The sequence below is a fragment of the Paramormyrops kingsleyae genome, chromosome 4 (genome assembly GCF_048594095.1).
Source record: "Paramormyrops kingsleyae isolate MSU_618 chromosome 4, PKINGS_0.4, whole genome shotgun sequence".
NCBI lineage: Eukaryota > Metazoa > Chordata > Actinopteri > Osteoglossiformes > Mormyridae > Paramormyrops > Paramormyrops kingsleyae.
In genome coordinates this window covers 25,118,376-25,143,794 of record NC_132800.1, presented here as the reverse complement: position 1 = coordinate 25,143,794, position 25,419 = coordinate 25,118,376, and the positions used below count along the sequence as shown (strand labels likewise).

General features: G+C 45.8%; 1 protein-coding gene across 5 annotated transcripts in view; it reads right to left on the bottom strand.

Moving 5' to 3' along the window:
• Window positions 1-25,419, bottom strand: part of LOC111844374 (uncharacterized) — a 111,558-nt gene that overhangs the window by 67,727 nt on the left and 18,412 nt on the right. For 3 of the 5 annotated variants that reach the window (XM_072710926.1, XM_072710925.1, XM_072710924.1), the window contains exons 6-12: window positions 23,121-23,184; window positions 22,709-22,937; window positions 19,142-21,800; window positions 13,129-13,302; window positions 11,751-11,924; window positions 11,131-11,304; window positions 9,371-9,544 (exon numbers count right to left, since the gene is read on the bottom strand). The exons of 1 other annotated variant lie outside the window; for it this stretch is intronic. In XM_072710926.1, coding sequence (XP_072567027.1) covers window positions 9,371-9,544; window positions 11,131-11,304; window positions 11,751-11,924; window positions 13,129-13,302; window positions 19,142-21,800; window positions 22,709-22,937; window positions 23,121-23,184 — 3,648 coding nt within the window. Of the gene's footprint in view, window positions 1-9,370; window positions 9,545-11,085; window positions 11,305-11,750; window positions 11,925-13,128; window positions 13,303-19,141; window positions 21,801-22,708; window positions 22,938-23,120; window positions 23,185-25,419 lie in introns of all 5 variants that reach the window. One more of the 5 variants, XM_072710928.1, reaches the window with a different exon arrangement.

The window sequence follows — 25,419 nt, the reverse complement described above, 5'->3', positions numbered from 1 at the left end:
GGCTGGGGGTCGGGTTGCCACGTTTAATGCAGAAACATAAAGGACACTTACCATAGTGGGGACTTGCCACAACCACAATGTGCCAAGTGACGCACCAGTGGTGGAAAATCATAACTTAAACCATGGTCTCAAAAAGTATTACGATACATACTTAATATTTAAAGTACTTTATTATCAATGGACATAAAAATAAGCTGAATGAATTTTTTTTCCAGTTATATTGGTAATGAAATTAGCGTTGACAGACAAAGTCCATCACTTTATATGAAAACCTAAGGTCTATAACACTTAAATTTAATTTATCTTCAGGATATACATTGTTAACTCATCCCTATCCTATTAACTATAAATAAGATAAATGCATCAACACTCAAACGATCATTAAAAAAAATCAACAATTCCTTTTTAGTCCTTTGTGTTCTGCTTCTCCACAAATGAAAGAACCCAAAAGAAATTTTCCATGCAAATAATGTGAAACAGTAAAAGATCCGTCTGGATTTTCCATGAACTTCTCTCTTCCATAAACAGTCAACAGTCCAACAGAGTTCTTTTGTCTGCGTGGAACAGCAGACCACGATTACAGGGCCAGCGTTTCTCTTTCTCATTTTGTGTGTTACGTCCTTCTCCAGGTGTATTTCTTGTCGCTCCCTGCAGCACTGAGTGTCTGTTTGTCTTTCAGAATACTGGAGTAAAACCCTGAAGAGGAGTGCTCAAAGCTGAGAGTGATCATGGGCTCACTCCTCATGAGTTCCACTGAGCACCTGTTCCTGCTGTCACTGCATTTGTTGGCCAGTCTGGAAAAGATGCTTCCCACATATCCAGTGGGTGCTGGGAAGCTGTGGCTGTGGCTGATGATGGTCAGCATGTTCGGCAGGTCTGCTGCCTGAAAGAGAGCCGCCCACCTGGCATCCACACCTTTGGACCTCCATTCATCTCCTGCACCTTCTCTGAGCCCCTTCAGAATGGAATTTGCTGTGATGCATTCATCATAAAGTTCATCCATGTTGACTTTTTGGATGAGGTTGAGCTTATTAGTGACCCTCTCAGTGTCTCTGAAGGAAACCATAAGCAGAGTGTTTTCCACATCTCCAGTGAGCTGTTAGAGAGCATGCTTCACTGTGTTGTTTCCAGTGAGCTGGTAGACAGCATGCTTCACTGTGTTGTGCCTAATATGGGCAGGGCAGCTACCTTGCAGCAGATCTTTTTGTTTGTTCTTCAGGTTGGTGAAGACAGAGTTGTGGATGCCGTAATTTACAGATGTATTGTCTGCACAAAATGCTGTAACTTGATCTGATGGTAAAAGCCAGATTTCTCAAGGGATCGTTGTCTGCCATCTATAATCCCAGCAGCTGACTCATCTGCATTCTCCCTGAAATCCATCATTTTGTTGCAGGTCCCACTTTCTGACCTGAAGCATTGCACATCAAGGGTTAGCGTCTTCCTGTTTCCCTTATTTGATGCATCAGCCTGTATTGAGAACGGGACTGGTGAGCCTGATATTAAGGCATCAACAACATCGGCCACCGCCTCTGCAGCCAGGACATCTTTGACCAACGCTTCTGCCATTGTTCTCCTGAGAGACATTTTCTGTCCAGTTTTTGAGTCTCGTAGAATCTTTTGATTGAGCTTGTGTCCGCAGTCAGCAGTGTTATAGCTAAGGTTGTGTTTAACTGTATGATACACACACTTTAACTCGGCTGAGACCTAGAGGGGAAGAAATCAATGAAATTAAATAATTGTAAAGGATGGTATGAACACAGGTTTTGGCTAAAATATTTGTCATTCTTTGCCGTTGTCATGCATTTTTACATACATTTTTAAACATATGTAAAGTAATTAAATTAATGTCTTTGTATTCATTCATCCATTCATTCAGTTTTATAGTATTGCCTACTGTTAATCCATTAGTATTTAAAGATGCAATTTTCCAGATCGGTTTATCATAACACATCAAAGTTGTTTATTTTCTTGACATGGAGACTATATTTTGATTCATGTATTAAATAAATGCTCATGTCTGTGGTGTTAAACCTCAACCTTAATAAACAAATGACATCATAATGACATCATAACATAACAGCCTAATGTTAGAAAAGAGGCCAGTTTATGGCACAGACACCTAATTCAGAAAGACAGTCGGTCCCCAGTAGAAAGTCATGGGGCGTGATTCAGTTACATGTAATGTACATACATCTAATGTTATCTGCTAATGAATAGGCAGCCGCATATGAAATCGAACGTAATTATCATCATACAATCACAGAGGAGATAAAAAGCCGACATGAGCATATCAGCCTCAGGAGATGCTAGGGGGACGCTGAGCTTCATCAGAGGGGTAACGGGGGAAGCTGTTGACATTTCTGACCGACTTTCCACCCTCCACTAAGAGACTCGCCTGTCTCTGCTTCTGATTGGCTCAGATCTTGCATGTCTTACCCAATCACTAGCGCCTTAGATACCAACAAATATATCCAATGGTATTTTCATGCAAAATGTGGATGAGATGATGCTGCGTTCATCACAACTAAAATACGGCACAATCCACGTCCCAGATTAATTGAAAAGGGACACACAATTTAACTGTCAAGTTCGGGATGATTCCGTATTCTAAGGGACGTGTGGCAACCCTAGCTAGGGGGCAAGACCTACCCCCCCACCTCCCTGTAGATCTGCCCCTGCTGCTTAGAGAATAACCAGCAGGTGGAATGTAGAAAGCAGAGATGGTTAACATTCAGGCCTGTTACTGTACTGTAACACTGTGTTACTGTACTGTGCTGTAACACTGTAATACTGTGTTACTGTACTGTAACACTGTAATACTGTGTTACTGTACTGTGCTGTAACACTGTGTTACTGTACTGTGCTGTAACACTGTAACACTGTGTTACTCTACTGTAATACTGTGTTACTGTACTGTGCTGTAACACTGTAATACTATGATGCCGTATTGGATTTGCTTGCCTGCCTTATTGAATCTGAAGCCCCCCTTCCCCACAAATCATCAAATCGATGCCCAGAAGTGCTACATACAGAATCAACACCCCCACATCGGTGGTTTCACATAAATTTGTTCTTGCTTGATCTCTCAGATTTTGCTTTGCTCCTTACTTTTGCATGTGATATATGTGGGACGTGTCCATTTTAACCTCGTTTCACCTCATTATTGATTTGTTTATTCCTCTTTTGTTTCCTGTTTGGATGGTTGTTTGTTTTATCGTTATTATTTTTTGTCCCTCTCTCTCCGCATCGCAATGGTGCCATGCTTGCTCTTTCCATGCACACCGTGTGACATCATCCTGATCTGACCAATCAGCTGTTGGTGAAGGGGGTCAGTGCGAGTCTAATAGCTCAGAGGGTTGTCCCAGCCCTTATCGCACTCTCCGATGACCCTGAAATGTCCACTCCTGCCTCGTTCCTCCCAGCCTGCCCTCCCCACCTTGGTCCATGACTTTCCAGGAAGTACCTCACTGTCTGTGCAAGGAGCTTGTGGCAGTGAGAAGTGGCTAATGCTAACGTGCTAACATGACAGCTGTAACTTAATCCGGGATGGACGCTTGCTGACCCTGTGAACCCAGAGCAGCTGTCGTCTCCGTACCAAACGGGAAACACGGTCCTGTATTCAGAGGCTGCTTTTCGGTAATTATCACATCTATTCAGGGTGGTCATGTTTACCCGGAAATGCGAGAGTATTTACCCCCTCATATCACCACATTGCTCTATCTGGGCACTTCGACAGACAGAGTACTGGGGGACGAAGGATCCGCTGCCGCCTGCAGGTGGCGCTATTCCTGGGAAGCCGAGGCAGGGAGGAGGCTATGCTAAGCTAAGACATGCTAACATCGAGCTCAGGCTGAGATCCTCACTGCCCCCACGTGCTCCATTCATCGCATGATTAGGCTCCAGGCTCATCCTCTGGCCCCCTCCCCCCTCCACCCCCTGTGAAAGGAATTTGGCAGAAGTCGAAGAGTTTAAGAGTCTGACAAACTTTATTACCGTTACCAAAGCTTTGGGGAACAGTCACTCAGCAGTCTTTCATGGGTCTTGTGACCAGCTCCCCGAACAACAGGTGGATACATCTTTTATAGGCAAAAAAGTTGCAACACATCAGCAAAGAATTGCGACATATCAGCATATTAATTATTAAGCATCTTGTGATCAATAGGGGGAGGTGACTGGGCAGTGGAAATTAGTCTGTGGTCACCTTGCTATTGGTGATCATCAGGGCAGGGGCGGCTGAGTGGTAGAATTTAGGCTGTGGTTCCCCTGTTATCAGTGACCATCAGGACAACACCAGAGTTAACCTTCCCTGCAGCCGTCACCTGAGGCTGTTATCGCCCTTGCATCTCACTTGTCCCTCAAGCCCCCCCTCCCCGTGGCTATTTATATTGTTTTATGCTGCAACAGCTAACTTCTCAAACTTAGATCTATACCTTAGTTTGGGCCTCTTGCGACATACTAGTTCCGCACTTTAAGCATTGCAGCCTGCTACAGAATTATTGCACCATGTATCAGAGTCATAAAACAGTAAGTCATGAAACAGTAATTATACAATTGTATATAATTAGTTAACAGTTATAACATAAATGGTAACATAAGTTTCATTATTAATTGCTTATTGCATTGATACATGATTTGAATAATATTGATTAATGTTTTAAAAGCATAGAGCATAGTATCAATTTTTTTCCACACTCTTCGGAATAGCGACGGAAGACTGACAGATGAGGCAAATGCGCTTCGAATATGACATTGTGGAAAACAAACAGTCCCCCCCGCATTCCATATGGAAGTGGTAGGTTTTTGGCTTCTTACTTGGTCCAGCTCCCCCATTCATTTTTATACCCTTTCTTAAGTTTAATAGAAATAATTCGGAGGCTAACTAGGTGACGCGGCCGCATGCTGGAGTTTGGCAGCAGCTGGCGCGGTTGAACGCGTCACCCATCCTCTATTTTTTATGCCATACAATCTACCCAGACTACCTTTGCGATCGACCAGTGAGGGGGGTAAGGGTGCCTGTCCGACGGGGGCGTAACCAGACCTTTCACAGCGGGGTGGGGGTGGCGAGAGTGGGTGGGCACCTGCCCCTTCTGCCCGACGGGGGCGTAACCAGGCCTTTCACAGCGGGGTGGGGGTGGCGAGAGTGGGTGGGCACCTGCCCCTTCTGCCCGACGGGGGCGTAACCAGGCCATTCACAGCGGGGTGGGGGTGGCGAGAGTGGGTGGGCACCAGCCCCTTCTGTCCGACGGGGGCGTAACCAGGCCATTCACGGTGGGGTGGGGGTGGCGAGAGTGGGTGGGCACCAGCCCCTTCTGTCCGACGGGGGCGTAACCAGGCCATTCACGGTGGGGTGGGGGTGGCGAGAGTGGGCGGGCACCGGCCCCTTCTGCCCGACGGGGGCGTACCCAGGCCATTCACGGAGGGGTGGGGGTGGCGAGAGTGGGCGGGCACCGGCCCCTTCTGCCCGACGGGGGCGTAACCAGACCTTTCACAGAGTGGGGTGGGGGTGGCGAGAGTGGGTGGGCACCGGCCCTTTCTGTCCGACGGGGGCGTAACCAGACCTTTCACAGAGTGGGGTGGGGGTGGCGAGAGTGGGCGGGCACCGGCCCCTTCTGCCCGACGGGGGCGTAACCAGACCTTTCACAGTACGGTGGGGGTAGCACGAGTGGGTGGGCACCGGCCCCTTCTGTCCGACGGGGGCATAACCAGACCTTTCACAGTGGGGTGGGTTATTATTTGGTAACAACAAATTTCATTATTTAATCAAATAAATTAATAAAAAATTTATTTACTTTAATCCACTGAACCAGGGCAGTAACTGGATATTATAATATTTTCCAATGATTATTGTTTCTGTTATGTCTCCACTTTAAAGGTTATTATTTACACTGATTTACTCTGTGTCAGTAGTAAAGTGAATTAATTAAATTTAATCCACCAGACTGTGGTGTCATTATGTTACTCAGTTATGCTTTGGGTGACGCTGAAGCAGGACATTAATAGGACAGAACAGAAAGCCTTTATTGTCATTGTACAGGGAGGAAATACAGTAAATAGACATAAATATATAAAATGTACATATACAGGGGAGGGGGAAAGCCCCCCCACTCATCAGGATTACATTTAGTTACATTTTAGTCAGAGAGAAAAGCTATAAAATTATATTTTTGTTGTTTATTCAGCTCACTGAACACAGACATTTATTTTAGTCAAACATACATTTCAGAGTGAAAATGATTATAAAGGTTAAAAAGCAGAGATTCTACCTTTTTGCCAGCAGAACCAGCAACTAGGGATGCACCGAAATGAAATTCTTGGCCGAAGGCCGAATACCGAACGCGGTGTTTCGCATTTTTTTCCGTTTATTTTGCCAATTTTTTCACCATTACAATAATTAAATAGTAAAAATTTGCTTTTTACTATTTTGTGTTGCTTTTCAGAGAAATAAATCAAAAAACAAAAATACAATTTCAAAATATTTAACACTGAACATTTTTTTTAACATTCTAGCAGATATTATACAAACAAAGCACAATATAACTTAAAATAAATAAATTAGTAAAATTTAGCAATTCAGCAGAACAGTGTATGCAAACGGCCGTTTTTGCCTCTTTCTCTGACACTTTAAAGTGCTTCCACACTGCTGACATGTTTGCTGCATAAAGCGCGCGCCTCTCACTCTACGCGGGTTACTATTTGATCGCGTCATTAAAAACGTCATTGTTCGGCAAAATTTATTCTGCCTTTTTACTTATTCGGCCGAACACCCAAAGTGCTTTTTTTGGCTATTTTCGGCCGAATAATTTCGGTTGCCGAACATTCGGTGCATCCCTACCAGCAACACGTCACAGTGACACTGAGGAGTTTGGATAATAAACCCCAAACCCTGGATAGAGGGGCTCAGTGAATGAGGAGGTGAATCTGTACAGGGGGGTCAGTCCATTAGAGGAGACTCTGTAGAAGGACAGAGCACCAGCCCCCCAGTCCAGATACACTCCTACTCTGCGGGAGCCTGAGGGCTCTTTGGGTATGTCAATGTATTTATTATTGTGACAGACATAGTATCCGTCAGGATTACAGTACAGACTCCATGACTTGTCATCGTCTCCAAGCTGACAGTCACTCTCTCCTTTCCTCCCGATCCCTTTATAAGTCACTCCTATCAGGGCTCCATCTCCATCCCACTCAGCCTCCCAGTAACAGCGGCCAGTCAGACTCTCTCTGCACAGAACTTGTTCCCAGTCGTCAAATCTATCTGGATCAAGATATGGCTCCTCTTCCCCCCATGTCACCTTCCTGTTCCCCTCTGACAGAGACAGTTCTCTGTTTGCTGTGTTGGGGTCCAGCGTCAGCTGGCAGGAGTCTGTAGGCAGGAGGGAGAATTATTAATACCATCAGGCAGCCTGTACTTTATGTTTCTGTACAATATAAAAACAGCACAGCTTCCCCGAACGAAGCGGGAACTGAAGTTTATGAAATAGCTCAGGAAATGTCGGACGGCGCGCGACGCCGGCGGGAAGAGCCGCCAAAATGCGACGCGAGCTAAACTAACAGCTTAATTACGGGTAAATAAAATTACACAGCAGCGACATTCATCAGACACATTCATCACAAGCATATTTACCACAAAACGGCACCAGATATTTATATTAATACTAAAAGTCAGTGTCTTTCCTTCCAACTGCTAAATCCGGCGCGTGCGGCGCCTTGCTGCTCTCCGTCTTTCTACAGGGAGTTTACCTTTGAAAATGGCCATCAATAACAGAATATTTAAGTAATATTATTACATATTTAAAGTGATATTCAATAAAGGTTTGGACCTGGATTCTGATACAAACTTCCGAAGACGATTCCGGTCTGAATGCATTTCACATGCATCGGCTTATTTCCGTGAAGCGTGTCATACTGTATCTGCTGATCAGGGAGAAACACTGCGGTGTCAAGCGGGGCGGAATATGTGCCGCGCAAAGTCGGCAAAATAATGATAATACCGTTTACAAACCATCAATAAAAGCGGATTAAACTACACAGATCGTGCATCATGAAAAACAGAAAGGTTATCTCATTAATTCAGAAAAACAGGATGATTGTTACATTAATTCGGAAAAGCAGAATTGACTGTTTTTCCGATTAATGCAATACGCTTCCATATTGATCCGCTTACCGCGCGTGTGACTCTAGATGCGGCGCCGCTGCCCTGAGGCGTGAGCCCCGCATCTCGCGCAGGCACGTGGCCGCTCTAATCTGTTAACATGGGCGCCGAGATGAAATTCGATATTTTCCACCGCACATCCAGTGTGTCCCGGGCGCAAATCTCTTTTAGCACAGTGGTTTGTGAAATCTTATTAATCATAAGCAAAGCCCTACATGATTGGCTGCCTCATTAATGTTTATGAGAGGGGCACTACCTGATTGGCCAGTGAACATCGACACGTGCTGCCTGTTTTTTCTGTCTAAGGCGGGGCTGCCCAAATCCAGTCCTGGGGGGCCGGCGCCCAGTGTAGCTTAGTTCTTTCCCTGTCCCACCATAAATGATTCAGTTCAAGTGCTGTGTGGTAATTAGCACAAGCAGTTGAATCCGGGGTGTTAAATGAGGGGAAACCCAAAAATGTGCAGGTCTCTGGCCCTCCAGGCCTGGATTTGGCCACCCCTGGTCTAAGGCATTCACTGCCCAATCAGGAATATACTCTCATGAATATTAAGGTATGTTCCAGAACCACCATGTAAAAATGCAAATTCACATTTTGCACATGAGGAGAGAGTCCAGGATCACTGCCTATAGGTGCCGTCTTAGGACAATACTAACGAATCTCACACAGAAAACACACACACTCACAGCATGTGCAAAAAAGAACAAATGCAAAGGATTCTTTTTTTTATGAAATTAAAGATATACAACTACATCAGAATATATTTTAACCATGTTACACTCCCACACAAACGCAAAGATGATATGAGCAGCTATAAAAGTATTTGTAAAAAATATTTTTAAAAACGATTAAATGAATTGATAGTGTTTTTGGTGATGATTTTGATGTTTTATTTCTCTCATTTGGATGTTGTCTAAAATGACATACAGAAACTCACCTAAACACAAACATGGAAATCCATCTACACACAATGCAAAAAGCCACTCATCACAACAATAGTGTGAATACAACCATAACATACTATTAATGGTATTATTAATAAAAACATGCAAACACACTTACATTTCTGTAAGCCTGGTCTGGTCCTGCACTCTCCACCGTGATCCACACTATAGGAGAAGCAGAATGACATCGTGCTGCTTTATCCATTTATTTATTGGTGCCTCTTCTTCACATACATGCATAAGTATCTGTAGCGTGTCAGACACACACTCTGTACTCACTTCAGCTTCTCCAGTTTACAGCTGGGATCCTCCAGTACAGCAGAGAGCAGCTTCACTCCTGAGTCTCCTGGGTGATTGTAGCTCAGGTCCAGCTCTCTCAGGTGTGAGGGGTTTGACCTCAGAGCTGAAGCCAGGGAAGAACAGCCTTCTTCTGTGACGCTACAGCCTGACAGCCTGCAGAGAGACAGAAAAAAACTCCCCAATAAATAAGATCACCTCACCATTACAAACATTACTTATAAGTAAAAGTTACTGCTGTAATAAATATTTCAATAATCACGTGAAATTAACACCTTCCGAACATTTTATTAGAACCTATACTCCTCAGAACAAGAACCAGATGCAGTTGATATAGAATTATTTTTAAATAATCTGGATTTATGTAATCTGTTATGTAATCTGGACCCATATTAATCAATGAAATAGCAGATACCCTTGATGCACCATTAACATCAGAAGAACTCCATAAGGTCCTCAACCAAATGCCTAACAACAAAGAGCCCAGACCGGATGGTTTCCCTGCAGAAACCTATAAACATTTTTGGGATGTATTATCTTCACTCTTCAATCACATGGACGCCCTCCTACGCATTTATATGAAAAAATCTTTCATCAAAAACATAAAATGACTGCATTATTATGTAGAAACAATGAATTTTATCAATAATATATTAAAATATATATTTTTATAATATATTAAAAAATGTATAATATATAAAAATATATATCAGTAATATATAAAAATATATATATACAGAATCCATGACTTGTCATTGAATCCAAGCTCACAGTAAAAAGGCCTTGCCGCCCTCCCACATGCGCAGACGCCCTTCCACGCGCGGACACTCTCCTACATGCAGACACTCTCCTACGCGCGCCTTGCCACCCTCGTATGCGCGGACGCCCTCCCACGCGCGAGGACACTCTCCTACGCTCGCGCCTCGCCGCCCTCGCATGCGCAGACGCCCTCACCAAACGAACTCAGACCCCTTTGAAACTAACCAAACTGAGACTACATCGGGAGGTGGTCTCAGTCCGGTTTGCTTTTAGTCTGCGTCACGGTTTGTTTAACTTGTGCATTATGAACACAAAGTGGTCCTGGCTTGCTTCGACAATTTTTACCCTTTAGCTTTGCCGTAGGCAGATCACGTGGTACTGTCCCGGGAAACAAGCAAAAATAATGGCTGCAAGTGTGGGACGCGGAATAGTTTGTTCAGAGGAGGAGACTATGGCGCTTCTAGACATTTGGAACGAAGAAAACATAAAACATCAACTATCTACAACACAAAGTAAAGGTCTGAGAGCTTTAAGACCTTGAAGTGTGAACAGCCCCATCTGAGCTGAAGTAAACCAGAAAGAGAACTGAGTCCCCTTTCAAATGAACTCGCATTGTGAACACAAAAAGAACTGAGTCCCCTTTCAAATGAACTCGCATTGTGAACACAAAAAGAACTGAGTCCCCTTTCAAATGAACTCGCATTGTGAACACAAAAAGAACTGAGTCCCCTTTCAAATGAACTCGCATTGTGAACACAAAAAGAACTGACTTCCCTTCCTGTTGGTCCACTTTTGGGACCACTTCTAGAGGTCTGAGTTTGGTTCCTTTAAAGAAGACTATATGTGAAAACACCCTTAGATACTCCTGCTTTATTTTGAAATCATTAGTTATTTTCTACCTTAGTAGACATAAGTGTGAAATACCCAGTAATACTCACCTCAGTACCCGCAGTTTACAGTGTGGGATACCCAGTAATACTCACCTCAGTATCTCCAGCTTACAGTGTGAATCCTCCAGTCCTGCAGAGAGCAGCTTCACTCCTGAATCCTGCAGGTCATTGTCACTCAGGTCCAGCTCTCTCAGAGGTGAGGAGTTTGATCTGAGAGCTGAAGCCAGCGCCTCACAGCATTTCTCTGTGAGTTCACACTGGCCCACCCTTAAAAAAAAATGTAACACTTTTAAATTCACTTTTTACACTGCAGCACTCTATTCAAATGAGACTAGAGGCCATGACATAATAGATTTTCAGAAAACAATTAAATTACTAAAAATCATTTTAACAATCATTCCGATTCTGTTGGTGTCCATTAGATTTTCGTCCATAACATGTTAAAATCAGCATGTTTAACTGTAACAGAACCGTTAACTTTGCCAACCAACACAAATGTTTTGCATGGATTATATGGTTGAATGGATGTTTCCTGCTTCACTGCTCAATTATTTCTAACATGGATCGAGGGCTGAGAAAATTGTGGGATATAAGGAAGTAGGAGAAGAAAACAGAAGCTGTTTGTGTTTGTTTATTATGTAACTGCTGAAATGCATTGTGGGTTTTCTTGGTGTCCAGTTTCTTTTTTGTAAAAATGCATATTCTGTACTCACTTCAGCTTCTCCAGTTTACAACTGGGATCAACCAGTACAGCAGAGAGCAGCTTCACTCCTGAGTCTCCTTGGTGATTGTAGCTCAGATCCAGCTCTCTCAGGTGTGAGGGGTTTGACCTCAGAGCTGAAGCCAGGGAGGAACAGCCTTCTTCTGTGACTCCACAAACTGACAGCCTACATAGAGACAGACAGAAACTCCCCAGTGAATATCAGCTCACCATTACAGGGATTAAATAAATGTGACTGCTCCAATAAATATTTTGAGACATACAGTTTAGCACAGGGGTCGGGAACCTATGGCTTGCGAGCCAGATGTGGCTCTTTTGATGGCTGCATCTGGCTCGCAGACAAATCTTTAATTAAAAAAAATAATAACGTTAAAAATATAAAACATTCTCATGTATTTCAATCCATTCATTTCCTACCACTCATGTTCATGGTTGCAGGTGGCTGGAGCCAATCACAGCTGTCCTCCAGGACAGCACCAAATTTTATTGGATAATGCATAACGTACAAGGGTCGTTGTGAGGTCAGGAAGTAAACTTTCCTCCTTTTAATCAAGTAGTCAGCTAGCTAATTGCAGAAACCCTTTTATCGAAGAAAAAAAAGATGAGGAGTATCGTACTTTTCAGCAGGAATGGACAGAGGAATCGCCTTTGTGGAGAGAGCAGGTTCTGCATTGTGTCTAATATGCAATGATAAAATTGCATCGATGAAACGGTCAAATATAAAGCGGCACTTCGACACACGTCATACTACATTTGCATCGAAATTTCCTGCGGGGGACAGCAGGAAGAAAGCATGTCAAGAGCTACTGTGCAGAGTGCAAGCTACTCAGCAGCAACTCCGTGTTTGGACCTAACAAGGTGACTGGAATTCGGCTAGCTTTGCTGGTGCTTTAGCAATTGTGAGAAACTGAAAGCCATTCACAGATGGGGAAGGTAAGAAGTACTTTATTCATCATTGGTTAGCAACAGCATAACAACGTTATTAAAAAGAATTCAGAGACTTATTGTACTTTAAAAGTGTTGGTTTTACATAAAATTCTCACATTTATTTGTATTTAGTTTTAATCATATTGTATGGCTCTCACGGAATTACATTTTAAAATATGTGGCGTTCATGGCTCTCTCAGCCAAAAAGGTTCCCGATCCCTGGTTTAGTGTCTAAGAGAAAGCAGGCCCCCTCCCCCCTTTCCCTTAGCTAATTAGCTATTCCTTAGCTAATACCCAGTAATAGTGACCTCAGTATCTCCAGTTTGCAGTGTGGAATACCCAGTAATACTGACCTCAGTATGTCCAGTTTACAGTGTGGAATACCCAGTAATACTGACATCAATATCTCCAGTTTACAGTGTGGAATACCCAGTAATACTGACCTCAGTATCTCCAGTTTACAGTGTGAATCCCCCAGTCCAGCAGAAAGCAGCTTCACTCCTGAATCCTGCAGGTCATTGTTGCTCAGGTCCAGCTCTCTCAGGAGTGAAGAGTTTGATCTTAATGCTGAAGCCAACACTTCACAGTTTTCAACGCTGAGATCACAGCTGTTCAGCCTGGAACAGAAAACACTTTAAGACACAGACATATACACATCCTACACATTAGTAAAATACAAAGCATTACAATAAGCATTTGTTTTCAATATAATTAGCGGCACAGCTTACATTTCAAAATGAATTATAGTCTGCAGAGTGTTTTGTGTATCTTGGCAATTTGCTGCAGTCATATGAGTCAGTGCATCTTAGCTCAAAGCTAAAGGTAAAAACCTTAAGTACAAACTGCAACCAAAAATCACAGAATATATAGGAACACATGGACAGCAAGATGGACGTAAACCTCCCATAACAGTCAAATACGCAGTTTGTCTCATAACTTCACACACATTTCCTACCCCTGAGTTTGGGGGTGGGCCTGGGCTTTTGAAGAGGGACGGTATTCACCCCTCGCCGGCTGGTGCTGATCTCCTGTCCAAAAGCATAGCTCCATAGCATAGTCTCCAGGCAAATCATGATGCCAGAGCCAAGTCCAGGCGGCAGGCAAACTGGAATAACCGACGCCTGCTAGTCGCTTAGAGTCGTCACCTAGGGTTCATGTTACTAGGAATGTGTCTGTTCCCCGCACTGTTAATCATGGATGTCTATTCCACCGCAATGTATGTCGTGATAACTTAATAATAATTAAACCAAATCCGTGATTAGATACTGTAATAGGTGTAATGCAAGGCTAAAACCTGGACTTTTGAATGTAAGATCACTGGCTCCTAAGGAGCTACTAATAAATGAAATGATTACTGATTTTAGTCTTGGTCCTTATGCCTAACTGAGACCTGGCTTAAACCGAATTAATTCATAAAACTAAAAGAATCTATTCCAGCTGATTACAGCATAACCCTCGAGCAGATGGAAAAGGTGCTGGTGCTGCTGCAATATTTCAGTCTAACCCAGGAGTGTCTGAGCAAAGTGCTTATAGCTTTAGCACATTTGAAATTCTTCTTCTTAGTCTTGCTGGCTCATCTCTTTGTAGTTCAATACACAAGCAAGGAGTTTGCAGATTGTCCATCCATCCATCCATCCATCATCTACCGCTTGTCCGGGGTTCGGGTCGCGGGGGTAGCAGCTTCAGGAGAGATACCCAGACCTCCCTCTCCCCAGCTACCTCTACCAGCTCCTCGGGGAGGACGCCGAGGCGTTCCCAGGCCAGCCGGGAGATATAATCCCTCCAGCGAGTCCTGGGTCTGCCTCGGGGCCTCCTCCCTGTAGTACGTGCACGGAAAACCTCTCCGGGTAGCCGCCCAGGAGGCATCCGCACCAGGTGTCCAAACCACCTCAACTGGCTCCTTTCGACGTGGAGAAGCAGCGGTTCTACTCTGAGGCTCTCCCGGATATCCAAACTTCTCACCCTATCCCTAAGGGAGAGCCCAGACACCCTGCGGAGAAACCTCATTTCGGCCGCCTGTATTCGCGATCTCATTCTTTCGGTCATTACCTATAGCTCATGACCATAGGTGAGGGTAGGTACGAAGATGGACCAATAGATCGAGAGCTTTGCTTTTTGGCTCAGTTCTTTCTTAGCCACGACGAACCGGTTAAGCGCCTGCAAAACTGTAGACGCCGCTCCGATTCGTTTATCCAGCTCCCGATCTCGCCTACCCTCACTCGTGAACAAGACCCCGAGATACTTAAACTCCTCCACTTGAGGCAGTACATCTTCCCTGACCTGAAGAGGGCAAACCACCCGTTTTCAGACTTGGAGGTGCTAATCCTCATCCCCGCCGCTTCGCACTCAACTGCCCCAGAGTACGTTGGAGGTCAACAGAAGTCAACAGGACGACATCGTCTGCAAAAAGCAGCGAGGCAATCCTGAGGCCACCGAACTGGACAACCTCAACACCCTGACTGCGCCTAGAAATCCTGTCCATAAATATTATAAACAGGATTGATGACAAAGGGCAGCCCTGCCGGAGCCCAACACACACTGGGAACATGTCCGACTTATAACCGGCAATGCGGACCAAGCTTCTGCCCCGTTCATACAGGGACCGAATCACCCACAACAGTGGACCTCGGACCCCATACTCCTGAAGCACCCCCCACAGAGCACCCCGGGGTACCCAGTCGTAAGCCTTTTCCAAATCCACAAAACACATGTAGACTGGATAGGCAAACTCCCAGGCCCCCTCCAGCACCCTTGTGAGGGTATAAAGCTGGTCCAGTGTTCCACGGCCAGGACAAAAACCGCATTGTTCCTCCTAAATCCGAGAATCGACTATCGATCTCACCCTGCTCTCCAGTACCCTGGAATAGACCTTCTCAGGGAGGCTGAGAAGTGTGATCCCCCTATAGTTGGAACACACCCTCCGGTCCCCCTTCTTAAATAAGGGGACCACCACCCCGGTCTGCCAATCCAGCGGCACTGTCCCTGACCTCCACGCACTGTTGAGAAGGAGTGTCAGCCACGACAGCCCCACAACATCCAGAGCCTTCAGGTACGCCGGGCGGATCTCGTCCACCCCCGGGGCCAGGCTACCACGTAGCTCTTTAACCACTGTGGCCACCTCAGCCCCAGTGATGGGCAAGCCTCCCGCAGCACCCTCGGGCTCCGTGTCCTCAGATGTCTCAAAGACAGTGTGCGTAGATGTACCTGAGGCAGGGTTGAGGAGGTCCTCAAAGTATTCCTTCCACCTCCAGGTGATGTCCCCAGGTGAGGTCAACAGCACTCCCTCCCCACTATAAATAGTAGGAACCAGGAGCTGCTTCCCCCTCCTGATATTCCGGATGGTTTGCCAGAACCTTTTTGAGGCCGACCGAAAGTCACTTTCCATGGCCTCACCGAACTCCTCCCACACCCGGCTTTTTGCTTCTGCGACCGCCCGAGCTGCGTTCCGCCTGGCCTGCCAGTACCAGACTAATAATTCCCAGTAGGCCTCCTTCTTCAGCCTGACAGCCCCCCTCACCTCTGGTGTCCACCATCGGGTACGGGGGTTACCGCCACGACTGGCACCGACCACCCTGCAGCCACAACTCTGTACGGCCGCTTCCACAATAGAGGTCCGGAACAGTGTCCATTCAGACTCAATGTCCCCGACCTCCCCCGGTATGCAGTTGGAATTCTGCCGGAGGTGCAAGTTAATGCTCCGGCGGACAGGAGCCTGTGCCAGACGTTCCCAGCTATGCGCTTGGGCCTACCAGGTCTGACCGGCTTCCTCCCCCGCCACCTGAGCCAACTCACCACCAGGTGGTGATCAGTTGACAGCTCTGCCCCTCTCTTTACCCGAGTGTCCAAGAGAGAAGGCCACAGGTCAGATGATACGAATATAAAATCAATCATCGACCTTTAGCCCCGGGCATGTTCGTACCATGTCCACTTATGGACACCCTTATGCTTGAACATGGTGTTCGTTATGGACAAACCATGCACTGCACAGAAGTCCAATAACAGAACACCACTCGGGTTCAGATCAGGGATGCCGTTCCTCCCAATCACCCCCCTCCAGGTCACACTGTCATTGCCCACGTGAGCGTTGAAGTCCCCCAGCAAAACGATGGAATCCCCTTGTGGCACACCAAATAGCATACCGCTAAGGGAATCCAAGAAGGCCGGGTACTCCGAACTGACATTCGGCGCATTAGCGCAGATGACAGTCAGAGACCTATCCCCGACCCGAAGACGCAGGGAAACAGACCTCTCGTTCACCGCGGTAAACTCCGTTGTTAAAGCACCGAGCTGTGGGGCCACCAATAGCCCCACCCCAGCCCGGCGTCGCTCACCCACCACAACTCCAAAAGAAAAGAACGTCCAGCCCCTCTCCAGGAGATTGGCTCCGGAACCCAAGCTATGTGTTGAGGTGAGCCCGACTATATCTAGTCGATACCTCTCAACCTCACGCACAAGCTCAGGCTCCTTCCCCACCAGAGAGGTGACATTCCATGTCCCGAGAGCCAGTTTTGTTAGCCAAGGATTGGACTGCCAGGGCCTCCCTTGGCCGCCACCCGATCCACAAAGCACCGAACCCCTGACATTCCTCCTGCGGATGGTGGGCCAACCTGGGGACAATCCCGCGTGCCTCTTTCGGGCTATGCCCGACCGGACCCCACAGGCCAAGGCCCGGCCACCAGGCACTCACCAACGGGCCCCTCCCCCAGGCCTGGCTCCAGGGTGGGGCCCCGGTGACCCTAGTCTGGGCGAGGGAAACGAAACCTTGTTATCATTCATTATCATGGGGTTCTTTTGGATTGCTCTTTGTCTGGCCCCTCCCCTGGGACCTTTTTGCCTTGGGAGACCCTACCAGGGGCTATTGCCCCCGACAACCTAGCCCCCAGGTTCACGGAGGCACGCAAACCCCTCCACCACGATAAGGTGGCAGATTGTTGCCGATTTTAATATCCACATGGAGAATGACAGTGACCCTTTAACAACGATGTTTGCTGCTATCCTAGACTCTGTAGGTCTATGTCAGAATGTAGTCGGCCTACTCATGCCTGTAACCATACCCTTGATTTGATACTTAGCCATGGTGTCCTGCTGGAACACATATCTATTATACATCAGAATCCTCTGCTTTCAGATCATTACTTGTTAACGTTTGATATACAGTATAGTCTCCCTTCAGGCTCAGCTCCAAAGTACAGTATCAGACGTTCCATTGCCTCATTAACTACAACGTTTCTCAACCAACTTCCACAGTCCTTCAAGGTTTCTTCCTTCTAGGGAGCTTTTCCTTGCCACTGTCGCCTCTGGCTGCTCAGTGGGGGCTTCGGGTGGGGATGCTGTAAAGCTCTTTGAGACAATGTAATGTTGTGAAAACGCGCTATATAAATAAAACTGAATTGAACTGAAATTGAATTCTGTGATGGTGGGGGGGACTCAAAATTATTATTTACTGCAACATCTTTAAACTAAAACAACACCTATACATTTTTTTTACTTATCGCCCAGCCCTAATCAACAATACACTAATTGGAGAGCTATCAATCCTGTGAAATAGGTTTTTAACAGGAACGTTTGTTTGTACGATTTATGAATAACGATGCTTCATTCATCCCCATGGGGAAATTGTCTTTTCACCCCTCCCATCTTGCTCTCCAAGAGACACACGTCACATATACAGGTGAGAGGAAGTTTGGGGTCACAGCACAGGGTCGGCCAGCATCCAGCCCCCCCGCAGCTCAAGGACCCAGCGATGACATCACTCTGCTGGCCAGGAGATCGGAACCAGCGGCCTTCCGCTCACGGACACAGGGTCTGAACCCAAAGAGTCACACGCCACACATAATTTACAGAAATGCTTCCTACAGCATCCAGAACTGAAAAGAATATGAGTGGTTTTCCCACTATTCATGAAAACAGGACCATTCTGTATAATGCTGTACTGTATCTTTGGTTATTTGTTACACAAAGGATGGTCATGGAAATCTTGTCTTTTTTGTTTTTACTACATTACTGCCTTCAGTAAAAGTCATACATCACTATAAGCACTTAATCCCAACTGGGGTCACCAGAGCCAATACTGGGAACAAGGGGTGCAGGCAGGAACCAACACACCACTGGGCCAATTTAGACTCATCAATCAACCTGAGCTACACACTTTTGGGAGGAAACCAGAGCCCCCAGCAGAAACCCATGAGCACAGCATGTGAACAGCATGTAAACTCCACACAGAAAGGTTAGGATGCTGTGCCCGTGATCAGAAGGCAGACTGGATGGGAAAGGAAACGTCACTTTTTTGTTTGTTACTACATCACTACCTTCAGTCATTATAAAGTCTGTGGTCCGGATTATCAAAAACACATCCCAGTCATTAATCCAAGAGGAGAAATAAATTAGATATATTTCAAACAATATTCATGTATTACTACCAGACCAGACATGATTTCCCATCCCCACGTCACTTACAGAGCCGTCCTGGAGTTCTTGACCACAGGCAGCAGCCTGCAGTGCTCTTTATCTGATCTGATGTATTTCTTCAGATCAAACACATCCAGCTCCTCATCTGACATCAGCATCACAAAGGCCAGAGCTGAGTACTGTGCAGGTGAGAGGTCTTCTGCTGAAAGGTTTCCTGAATTCAGGTATCTTTGTACTTCCTCTACTAGAGAATTGTCACCCAACTCAATCAGACAGTGGAACAGGTTGATGGTCCTTTCTGGAGATAAATTATCCTCTATTTTGTCCTTGATGTATTCGGCCAGTGATGGGGTGGCATCCAATTCTGAGTCGGAACCACATCCAGAGTCTGTCCCTGCCATGAGCACGGAGCTTTGGGGAAAAGCTTCAGACCCTAGCGGCCCTGAATAGGACACAGGGCGACAGACATTGGAGGGATGGATGTATTGAGGCTGTGATAGATTGGCACCCCATCCTGGGTTATTCCCTGCCATGAGCACGGAGCTTTGGGGAAAAGCTTCAGACCCCAGGGGCCCTGAATAGGACACAGAGGGACAGACATTGGAGGGATGGATGTATTGAGGCTGTGATAGATTGGCACCCCATCCTGGGTTATTCCCTGCCATGAGCACAGAGCTTTGGGGAAAAGCTTCAGACCCCAGGGGCTCTGAATAGGACACAGGGGGACAGACATTGGAGGTATGGATGTATTGAGGCTGTGATAGATTGGCACCCCATCCTGGGTTATTCCCTGCCATGAGCACGGAGGTTTGGGGAAAAGCTTCAGACCCTAGGGGCCCTGAATAGGACACAGGGGGACAGACATTGGAGGTATGGATGTATTGAGGCTGTGATAGATTGGCACCCCATCCTGGGTTATTCCCTGCCATGGGCACGGAGCTTTGGGGATAAGCTTCAGACCCCAGGGGCCCTGAATAGGACACAGGGGGACAGACATTGGAGGGATGGATGTATTGAGGCTGTGATGGATTGGCACCCCATCCTGGGTTATTCCCTGCCATGAGCACAGGGCTTTGGGGATAAGCTTCAGACCCCAGGGGCCCTGAATAGGACACAGGGGGACAGACATTGGAGGGATGGATGTATTGAGCCTGTGATGGATTGGCACCCCATCCTGGGTTATTCCCTGCCATGGGCACGGAGCTTTGGGGATAAGCTTCAGACCCCAGGGGCCCTGAATAGGACACAGGGGGACAAACATTGGAGGGATGGATGTATTGGTCCATTTCCTTAATGGTATGTGAGCAGATTCTTGTCTCTCCCAGTAGCCTTTGTAACAGAGTCTTACTGGAGTCAGTTGAGAGGCCCAGGAGGAAGCGGAGGTAGAGGTCCAAGTGTCCATTCTTGCTCTTTAATGCCTGATCCACTGCAGTCTTCAGCAGGTCAGCTGATGAGTTTGACAGAAACACATATAAAGCAGCAAGATACTCCTGGATGCTCAGATGCACAAAGCAGTACACCTTATCCCGATACAACCCATACTCCTCCTTAAAGACTTCTGTGCACACTCCAGAATAAACTGAAGCTTCAGTGACATCAATGTCATTCTCTGTCAGCTCTTGCTCATAAAATATGAGATTGCCTTTCTCAAGGTTGACAAAAGCCAGTTTACCAAGTTTCAAAAGGAATTCCTTGCTGTATTCCTTAAGCTTGGTTTCATGTTTCTTCATATACTTGTCTTTTTTTAAACTTGTCTGAAAGATCAGGAAGTGTGTGTACATTTGAGTCAGAGTCCTTGGAATTTCTGCCCTGTCAGACTCACTAAAAAGCCTCTCAAGGACAGTGGCTGAAATCCAGCAGAACACAGGTATGTGGCACATGATGAAGAGGCTCCTTGATGATTTCACATGTGTGACAATCCTGCTGGCCAGGCTCTGATCACTGAATCTCCTCCTGAAATACTCCTCCTTCTGGGCATCACTGAACCCTCGTATCTCTGTCACCTGGTGGACATACTTAGCAGGTATCTGATTGGCTGCTGCTGGCCGGGAGGTTATCCAGAGGAGAGCGGATCGAAGCAGATTCCCCTTAATGAGGTTAGTCAACAGCACATCCAGTGACATTTTCTTTGTTACATCAAACCAGCTCTCATTGCTCTGAAAATCTAGAGGAAGGCGACACTCATCCAGACCATCAAAGATGAACAAGACTTTGTACTTAAACAGCTCAGTGGATTCAAGTGATTTCAGTTCTGGGACAAAGCGGTGAAGCAGTTCAATCAGACTGTATTCATCCTTAATCAAATTCAGGTCCCGGAAAGGAAGAGCAAATATGAAGTGAACATCCTGGTTTGCTTTTCCTTCTGCCCAGTCGAGAATAAATTTCTGCACAGAGACTGTTTTCCCGATACCTGCCACCCCTTTAGTGAGTACAGTTCTGATAGGTGTCTCACGCCCACATAAGGGTTTAAATATATCGTTGCACTTGACTGTAGTATCTTCTGTTCGCCTCTTCTTGGATGCTGTTTCAATCTGTCTCACTTCATGTTCATCATTGACTCGTCCAGTCCCACCTTCAGTTATGTAGAGTTCTGTGTAAATCTCATTGAGAAGTGTTGGCTGTCCTTCCTTAGCTTTCCCTTCAAATACACACTCAAATTGATTCTTAAGTTTACTTTTGATTTTCTGCTGATATTGTAGCATGAGTCCTGAAGAGAAATGAGACGAAAATGCATTATTCCAGACTGGTATGAGAGGAAGAATATTTTCCAAAAACACACATTTTTACACATACAAATTCAGATATTTCACTGTGACAAATGTGAAACTCAAAGTTTTATTATACATATTTCACTGGAATACCACATACAGGACCGTACATAAGCCTTAGGCAGCCAAAGGAAATGTTAAAAGCCATTTATCTAGGTAGTAAGTGTATATCTGCTCAGAACAAAAAAACACAAAACCCCTTTTCAGCTCCCAAACCTCCTCAGGGGCACCACAGCCAGTTCATGTGTTTGCTAAATTTCAACACCAGCTCACTTCATTAATTAAGGAAATTAGTTTAAAAACTAATGAGATACTGATTAGCCACATGAAGTGTGTTAGTGCGTGTACGATTTCTGCAAATACAGGGGTGACTTTAGCAGAGGATTTCAAATAGCTAACACACTTTGACATACATATTATAATAGTTTTACACCAACATGAAGACCATTTAAACATCTTTTTCTCTGCCCAGGACTTTAGCACAGTATAGGGTGACCACCTAATCCATGTCAGGAGGGACACTATGAGCTACAACAGGATTTGTAAACTACCGTTTCACCCATTTCAATTAAAAGGACCAGGATTTCACTTAAGCACTGGGTTCTTGCCGTATGCTGATTGGTCAGTCTCCTATAATCATGCATATGTGTCAGTAATGTTAATGCGAAACAGCTGGATGAGTCTTTCAATCTAGGAACTAACCAAACATTTTAGCAGAGCACAGAATCCTTTCAGCTTTAAAGTAGTTCGTAAAAGCTGAAGTAGCTCATAGTGTCCCTCCTGACATGGATTAGGTGGTCACCCTAGCACAGTACTGTACATGTACAGAATGCTATGAGGCTCTTACTCTTCTCCAGCATGTCAGCGAGATCATTTTGTTTCATGGTCCTCAGGATGTACAGTGTGATCTTCAGAGCTCCCCCTCTACCACAGGTCTTCTGCATCTGACCTTCACTGTCCAGGTCATTGTCCTCCTCTAGCTGAGGCTCAGAGCATTCTGGGTAATTCTGATCTAGGTACCTCACAAACTTCTTCAGCTCATCCTTTAGGAACTTTACGGCTTTTTCCTCTAGTGACTAAAATAAACAGTCACAGTTAATTATTGCTACTTGCACAAAACTTTTTAAGAGTTTCATTTGTGAATCATAGTTTTAAATATATTTCCTTTAACATGCTAAATTTCTTATCATACAGCTAGAAAATAAAAATTAATTTACCGCAAAAAGCCAAGAAAATATATATCACCAATAAATACAAACCTTCAGTATGGATGATAAACCTGATTTATCATGTAGATCTGAACTGCATTCTTCCATTTGGTCTCTGTGAATAAAACATAAACATAAAGACCTCAATTCATCTATACAAATGTAACAAAGACTGAAAATCTCCATGTTAAAACTGCTGTTGCTGCAGATACAGAATAACCTTGTGGTATATTAGTCTGGAAAGATGTAACTGTCATGTTAAGCTTTATTCACTAGGGTGGCTTCGTAATTTTCTCATGACAACAGAAGAGAACCAGTGACATCAGGCTCCAGCACAGAGAGACACAGCGGGCAGGAAGGACAGTTTTCTATGCAGCCCTTTGTACCCAGTGACATTTACAGTGATTAACTTGATTAACAGAGCTAAATACCAGAATTTCATTCAGTCAATAAACTGGTTGATTAGCTTGTGAATTCATGATGATCTTTTATACGAAGCTGAATATTAGTATTTTGACAAACATATTTGACATTGAGGTATCCAGGGCCGAATTAATGGGCCGAATCTGTCCTTCGGCACCTACAGGGCTAATGGGCCGAATCTGTCCTTCGGCACCTACAGGGCTAATGGGCCGAATCTGTCCTTCGGCACCTACAGGGCTAAAGGGCCGAATCTGTCCTTCGGCACCTACAGGGCTAATGGGCCGAATCTGTCCTTCGGCACCTACAGGCTAATGGGCCGAATCTGTCCTTCGGCACCTACAAGTTAATGGGCCGAATCTGTCCTTCGGCTCCTACAGGGCTAATGGGCCGAATCCGTCCTACAGGAACTACAGGCTAATGGGCCGAATCTGTCCTTCGGCTCCTACAGGGCTAATGGGCCGAATCTGTCCTTCGGCTCCTACAGGGCTAATGGGCCGAATCTGTCCTTAGGTACCTACAGGCTAATGGGCCGAATCTGTCCTTCGGCTCCTACAGACTAATGGGCCGAATCTGTCCTTCGGCACCTACAGGCTAATGGGCCGAATCTGTCCTTCAGCAACTACAGGCTAATGGGCCGAATCTGTCCTTCAGCACCCCATCTCGCATGGAGTCCTCGGAGCAGTGCCAAGTTCAGTGCAGAGACAGGAAGAGGGCAGGTGTGGGCAAACACGCAGAAAAGGGGGCAAAAATGCAACTTGACCAACTGTTCTCACTTTTCATGCTAAAATCTGCCTGACTATTAATGGATAAATATGGAATCAGATTTGTGCCAACATTAGCAAGCAAAACTTTTTTGACATCAAGCAAAAACAAAGCTTCAAGAAGAAAAAAAACTAACTGAAGCAAAAGAAATGTCATCTCAAAAGTAAAATTTATAACTTGCAAACATGATTGGTCTTTTGATAATGTTTTCCTTTGTTTACGCTGCCAGCTTTCACTACTAGTGGGTAGTGAAAGTCCAGTCCTGCTGTTAATTAAAAATGTCCGTCGGACTGATCTGTCAGTCAAAACTTATTAGCCAATGGGGACGCGTCCCTGAAAAAACCCGCCCACGCGAAAAGTTTGTGTCAGAATTGTAAGCAAAAAATCAGGGAGCGCAAGCGAGAAAGCTGGCAGCGTAACCGCAAAGTCAGGCAGCGCAAGCGAGAAAGCTGACAGCGTAACCGCAAAGTCAGGGAGGGCAAGCGAGAAAGCTGGCAGCGTAACCGCAAAGTCAGGGAGGGCAAGCGAGAAAGCTGGCAGCGTAACCGCAAAGTCAGGGAGCGCAAGCGAGAAAGCTGGCAGCGTAACCGCAAAGTCAGGAGGTCAAGCAAGAAAGCTGGCAGCGTAACCGCAAAGTCTGGAAGCGCAAGCGAGAAAGCTGACAGCGTAACCGCAAAGTCAGGCAGCGCAAGCGAGAAAGCTGGCAGCGTAACCGCAAAGTCAGGCAGTGCAAGCGAGAAAGCTGACAGCGTAACCGCAAAGTCAGGAGGTCAAGCGAGAAAGCTGCCAGCGTAACCGCAAAGTCAGGCAGCGCAAGCGAGAAAGCTGGCAGCGTAACCGCAAAGTCAGGCAGCGCAAGCGAGAAAGCTGGCAGCGTAACCGCAAAGTCAGGCAGCGCAAGCGAGAAAGCTGGCAACGTAACCGCAAAGCAGAGTCCTGCACGTGTCCACTTATGGAGACCCGCACCCGCACAGTACAGCACCACACCCGCCCGTGCACCCGTGATTATTTCAAAGTTAAATCCGCACCTGCCCGGGCCCGTTAACATTCCGCCCGTTACCCGCCCGTACCCATGATAAATTACACACAATTATTTTTTCTATGCACCTCTTAACATGACAAGCGCTAGGCCTACATGAATTTTGAATTGAAACGAAAAAGTCCG